Raw genomic sequence first — 6,599 nt, 5'->3', positions numbered from 1 at the left:
TCCTCTCCTTCATGGGACTGGTCTGAAACCGAGAGGCAGGGTCTGTTCTCGCCTAAGGAGCTGCTTTTCCTGGGCTGCACGTTCCCAGCCACAGAGTGGTTCCTGCCTGGGAGAGACAGGAAAAGGAAGTCCCCAGGCCACGCCGTCAGCTGGTGAAGTCTATTGAAAACAAAAGCCCTGATTCTGCTCGAATGCTGGCACCCCATTCGTTCCTCCTGATTTACACCAGCCAAATCAAAGCCGAAAGGGAGCCAGACCCCAGCTGGTATAAATTCGGGGCAACCATCAAAGTAAGTGGAGCACTATGGAACTACACCGACTGGGGACTTAGCCCAGATTGCGCCGCCTCCCCCTTCACCTTTCCAAGTTTAGCAGCGGCTTCCTGTTGGGCCTCTCTCCTTTACACCAATGTAAATTAGGAGTAAGGCCACTGCAGCCAGCTGTGGAAGAGGAAAATTGGACCCTTTCCGAGCAATCCCAGGAAGTGGCTTTCTGTGGAGGGCTGGATCTGGGAAGCAGAAAGAAGTGAGCTCTGTATATGATCTAAGTGGCTTCCCCCACCCCTTGCCGCTTAGCAAGGCTGGGAATATGAAATCAGTCCACGTCTTGAACATGAAGGGGGGGGTAGGAAGGAGGAGAGAGCAACGCTCGTCTTTTGAAAAGCCTCTGGGATTGTTTGGGTTCCTTAATCCAGTCGAAAGAAAGGGGCAGGACTTTGAGCTGCCTTTAATCGCTTTTCCCTTTGCCAAACATCCCAGCGGTAAGAGCAACGCTGGGCAGAGTGCGAGAGGAGGAAAAGCTGGCTTGCAATAGCCCCCAGCCCCTCTGCCTGGGCCCTGAGGAAGCTCCAGAGCGTTGGAAGGTGAGAGAAGCTGGCGCTCCCTCCCTGTGGCCCATCTTTTCTCCTGCAAGTTTGCAGCGCAAAGAGGCGATCTCTCCTCTTTGGTAATTAACTGGAGCCTCCCCCCAGCTGCTGCAGGAGCCCCAGCCAAGTTAGTGCAGAGAGCGACTTAACTCCAGTTATTGTTTTTGTTTTTCAGGACCGTGCAGGGAGGATTGGCAGCACTGATCTGAGTTCTCTCCCCCCATCCCTGCAAGCTCAGCTTCCTCCTTCGCGGTCCCAGCTAAACCGGGCTTTATTCCGACCGGGCCTGGCACCGGGCCACTACACTTCTCATGAGCCCCTGTGCCAAGGGGGCTTCTCTTTTTTTCTCAATGAGAGATCCTTGAGCGCCTGCCTTGGCCAGAGGAGGGGGAGTGTGGGAGCACATTGGGGGGATCGGCTGAGCTCAAGAACGATCAAGGGCTCTGTGTGAACTCAGAAGCTCTGGCCCCAGGGCCGGACACGATGAGCATGCCGCAGCTCAGCTGGATGAGGTGCCTGCCAGCTGCCCTATGGCTGTGCTGTCTGCTGCCTGAGGGGAGCTGCACCTGGAGCCTGGCCGGACTCCAGCACGCCAACCCAAGGTAAAGAGCGTCTCGGCAAGGGCAGCCATGCGCCCCTGGGCTGCCCGAGTGTATGCCTGTGCCTAGGGCACAGGGCTGGGCGTCAGGAGACCCAGCTTCTGTTCTTGGCTCTGCTGCAGGGAGCCTTGGCCAAGGCTGGGTGGCTTGAAGGCCCCCTCTGCAGAGGAGTGTTGTCCTCCTTTGAACAAATTCTGGAGCTCTACAGGGGTGAGGTGCTTGCCCTCGCTGTTCTGCAGCATGCCATCAAGACAGCGGGGGCCTGGCGCTAGGTGGGCCTGTGAAAATACCCACAGATAGGAATAATAGCAGGAAGAGACCTGATTTGTGAATGTCTGTTGAGAGTAACAGGTGAGTGGCAGCTGGGCATATAGGGGGCCTTTTGGCCCTAGCATGCTGGCTTGGGTTGGCCTGTGGTGAGGCTCAGCTTCTCTTTGCAGAAAGGCTCGGTGGGAACAATGTGCATCAGCTGAATTTCCTTTGGACGAGCTGGCAGGTTGGGGTTGAGGTGTGTTGGCTGAGAACCCTGGGGCTCACAGCTCCAGGCTGCTCTCTATGATTTACTTGGTCTGTGGACAGACCAGGGCTGTTAAACCAGCACCCCAGTCAGTGTGGGGAGTCATCTGGAGTACTGTGTCCAGTTTTGGGCCCCACACTACAAGAAGGATGTGGAAAAATTGGAGAGAATCCAGTGAAGGGCAACAAAAATGATTAGGGGTCTGGAGCACATGACTTATGAGGAGAGGCTGAGGGAACTGGGATTGTTTAGTCTACGGAAGAGAAGAATGAGGGGGGATTTGATAGCTGCTTTTAACTACCTGAAAGGTGGATCCAAAGAGGATGGATCTAAACTATTCTCAGTGATAGCAGATGACAGGACAAGGAGTAATGGTCTCAAGTTGCAGTGGGGGAGATTTAGGTTGGATATTAGGAAAAACTTTTCCACGAGGAGGGTGGTGAAACACTGGAATGCGTTACCTAGGGAGGTGGTGGAATCCCCTTCCTTAGCAGTTTTTAAGGTCAGGCTTGACAAAGCCCTGGCTGGGATGATTTAGTTGGGGATTGGTCCTGCTCTGGGCAGGGGGTTGGACTAGATGACCTCCTGAGGTCCCTTCCAACTCTGATATTCTATGATTCTATGATTCTTACTGAGGTCTGGGGAACCCTGGAGGAGTTGCTGGTTCTGGGCAGTATCCAACTTTTGTGATGTTTGTGGGAAACGTTTTGCTCTAGAAATATCTCCATCACTGGATCCGTGGGGCCTTCCGATGCCGACTGGATCAGGGACACTGTGTGCAGAAGCATTTTCATTTCCCCTTCCCGTCCCAGGCAAACCCAGGAAGCACAGAGCAGTGCAAACCTTGGTAAAGATCCCAAGTTAGAAGCAGCTTTTCCCAGCCCCACTGAGTAGCTTGAGGCACAGCTTGGGCTGAGGGTGCAGGGCAGCTGTCGACTTATTCCATGCAGGAATGGTCTGAGAAGCAACACTTGGCTCTGATTCCAAACTTCTGGAGAATCATTTGGGGGGATTCAGAGCTGGGGTTTGGTTCAGGCCCTTCACTACTAGTCTTTGATTCAACTGACTGTACAGCAACAGGGTGGTATGGAAACCTTACACACATACCCTCCTTAGCCCTAGCAGAGAGCTGATCCTGGGAACACCCTGGCCCACTGGGTGCTGGGGGAGTCGGGCTGCTGCTGTGGGTAAAGCAGGACTCAGGGACAAGAGGCCTTTCAAGGTCTCCGCTGGGAACATCTGCAGAGAAATCTGGCCTGGGGTGAAGCAGCTCCAACCTGCCCCAGCCAGCAGATGCTTTCCCAGCCCAGTCAGAGGCCGGGGGCTGTGAGTGAGGGTCCCTCCCCAGCCAAACCTTACCCACCCCGGGCACTGGCTTCCTTTGCTCGCTAGTACTGGGCACTTGCTCTTCAGCCCCTGCTTTGGTTGGTGAATCCCAGCCCGCCCGGAGGCTTGGGAAATGGACAGTGAAACTCGGCTGCTCTAGCCATGGGGCGTAGCTATCATTGTGAGCCGTGCCTTAGCAATCCCACAGAGAGATCAGATGGCTAGATCCAGACCATGATGGAGATCCACTTGGGGAGACTCATGAGCTCTAGGATCACACCTGCCCCTTCTTGGGATAGACCATGGTCTCCAGACTTAGACCTGTGTTGCCTCCCCTTCTACCCATCTCCTGCCCTGCTCTTTGCTGGCTGCCTTTGCCACATGCCAAGGGGAACGCCTGCTCTCTGGCCCTCACCCATGGAAGTTGTCTCCACAGCTTCTTGTCACTGACCTACTTAGGGCTGCACTGTTTAGCTTTTCCACAGTGGATGGTTTAGTTTTCAGGTCCCGTGCGTTTGCCATGGCAGGGCCTCCCTGCCACATCCCTGCTAAGGTTCATAGCTACAAAAAGGATATGAGCCATGCCAAATGCTGCGTGTAGTCGGCCCAAGGGACATGCTTTTGAGCTACACAGAGCTCTTCTTCAGGTCTGGAGAAGGTAACCAAAGTGTCTGAGCTAAGTACAAGGTGGGACAGACTGTTAAGCATATGGGTTCACACATGTAAGAGATCCCTTAAAATAAAGTGAGCAATGAACACCTCTGTAGTGGTCAGAGAAGCAGAGTTAGCAGGCAGCAGGATGTGTAATGGGCCATAAAGCCAGTTTAGCGTCTCTGTTAAGTCCCTGGTTTTTAGTGTCTGGCAGAGTTATGGATTTAAGTTCCACTTCCCAGGCTCGTCTCTTGAAGGTGTTGTGCAGGTTTCAGGCAGAGAGAGCTGAGATGCTCTGAGGAAAGGTACAATATAGGTGTTACTTATTCTCCCAAACCCACCGTAAGCAATAACTGTGAGATGGGCTGCAGGGAGAGGAGACGCTGGAAGGCAGAGCTTCATTCCAGCAGTGGGCTGATCCTGGTGACAGGGCTGTGTTATAAACAGGACAGAAAGCTCTGGGCTTTCTGAGGTGCTCTGAGATGCTCCAGCTGGAATGGCTGTGTGTGTGTGTAATGGCTGAGAGGGTGTAGGTGTGCAAGGCCAGAGAGGGGTGTGTGTGGGGGTGGGGGGTGTAAGGGCAGAGAGCATGTGGGGGTGTAAGGGCAGAGAAGGTGTGTGGGTGTGGAATGGCAGAGAGGGTGTGTGGGGGTATAAGGGCAAAGGGGTGAGTGTGTGTGTAAGGGCAGAGGGGTGTGTGAAGAAATTTGACTCAGCCGGACTCTCACTCTCTGGGGCCCTTTGATTGCTGGTCAGACACTTCCCTGCGTTGTGGGGCCTCTCTCAGGAATGGCTCCGTGCTGCCTGCTCTTCAGCCTGATTCTCTTGTAGCCTCCTGACACTGGAGAAGCTGTGGGGGCACCACTATGGCAAGGGACCCTCTGCCTCCTGCTGCAGCAGGCAGGGTTTGGGTGACTTTGCCTCCTCTCCCCTCCATAGGATCATAGAATATCAGGGCTGGAAGGGACCTCAGGAGGTCATCTAGTCCAACCCCCTGCTCAAAGCAGGACCAATCCCCAACTAAATCATCCCAGCCAGGGCTTTGTCAAGCCTGACCTTAAAAACTTCCAAGGAAGGAGATTCCACCACCTCCCTAGGTAACGCATTCCAGTGTTTCACCACCCTCCTCGTGAAAAAGTTTTTCCTAATATCCAACCTAAACCTCCCCCACTGCAACTTGAGACCATTACCCCTTGTCCTGTCCTCTGCTACCACTGAAAACAGTCTAGATCCATCCTCTTTGGAACCCCCTTTCAGGTAGTTAAAAGCAGCTATCAAATCCCCCCTCACTCGTCTCTTCTGCAGACTAAACAATCCCAGTTCCTTCAGCCTCTCCTCATAAGTCATGTGTTCCAGTCCCCTAATCATTTTTGTTGCCCTCCGCTGGACGCTTTCCAATTTTTCCACATCCTTCTTGTAGTGTGGGGCCCAACACTGGACACAGTACTCCAGATGAGGCCTCACCAATGCCAAATAGAGGGGAATGATCACGTCTCTTGATCTGCTGGCAATACTCCTACTTATACAGCCCCAAATCATAGAATGTCAGGGTTAGAAGGGACCTCAGGAAATCATCTAGTCTAACCCTCTGCTCAAAGCAGGACCAATCCCCAATTTTTACCCCAGATCCCTAAATGGCCCCCTCAAGGATTGAACTCACAAGCCTAGGTTTAGCAGGCCAATGCTCAAACCACTGAGCTAGCCTGACAACCTAACCAGCTTTCTAGCCAGCTTATAGTCCCTTCATCCAGCCCATACTTCTTTAATTTGCTGGCAAGGATACTGTGGGAGACCATGTCAAAAGCTTTGCTAAAGTCAAGGAATAACATCTCCACTGCTTTCCCTTCATCCACAGAACCAGTTATCTCATCATAGAAGGCAATTAGCTTAGTCAGGCATGACTTGCCCTTGGTAAATCCATACTGACTGTTCCTGATCACTTTCCTCTCCTCTAAGTGCTTCAGAATTGATTCCTTGAGGACCTGCTCCATGATTTTTCCAGGGACTGAGGTGAGGCTGACTGGCCTGTAGTTCCCTGGATCCTCCTTCTTCCCTTTTTTAAAGATGGGCACTACATTAGCCTTTTTCCAGTCATCCGGGACCTCCCCCGATCGCCATGAGTTTTCAAAGATAATGGCCAATGGCTCTGCAATCACAGCCACCAATTCCTTTAGCACTCTCGGATGCAGTGCATCCGGCCCCATGGACTTGTGCTCGTCCAGCTTTTCTAAATAGTCCCCAACCACTTCTTCCTCCACAGAGGGCTGGTCACCTCCTCCCCATGCTGTGCTGCCCAGTGCAGTAGTCTGGGAGCTGACCTTGTTCGTGAAGACAGAGGCAAAAAAAACATTGAGTACATTAGCTTTTTCCACATCCTCTGTCACTAGGTTGCCTCCCTCATTCAGTAAGGGGCTCACACTTTCCTTGGCTTTCTTCTTGTTGCTAACATACCTGAAGAAACCCTTCTTGTTACTCTTAACATCTCTTGCTAGCTGCAACTCCAGATGTGAAATCAGGAAAGCCAAATTACTCCTGCATGCCTGAGCAATATTTTTATCCTCCTCCCTGGTCATTTGTCCAATCTTCCACTTCTTGTAAGCTTCTTTTTTGTGTTTAAGAGCAGCAAGGATTTCACTGTTAA

General features: G+C 52.5%; 1 protein-coding gene across 1 annotated transcript in view; it reads left to right on the top strand.

Moving 5' to 3' along the window:
* Positions 1-1,348: 1,348 nt before the first annotated feature.
* Positions 1,349-6,599, top strand: part of EMID1 (EMI domain containing 1) — an 83,544-nt gene continuing 78,293 nt past the window's right edge. Inside the window, exon 1 of the mRNA XM_077835323.1 lies at positions 1,349-1,467. Coding sequence (XP_077691449.1) covers positions 1,349-1,467 — 119 coding nt within the window. The remainder of the gene's footprint in view (positions 1,468-6,599) is intronic.

This window comes from Eretmochelys imbricata, chromosome 15, assembly GCF_965152235.1.
Source record: "Eretmochelys imbricata isolate rEreImb1 chromosome 15, rEreImb1.hap1, whole genome shotgun sequence".
Taxonomy (NCBI): Eukaryota; Metazoa; Chordata; order Testudines; family Cheloniidae; genus Eretmochelys; species Eretmochelys imbricata.
Note: the sequence above shows the minus strand (reverse complement) of the source record. Positions and strands in the feature narration are given on the sequence as shown.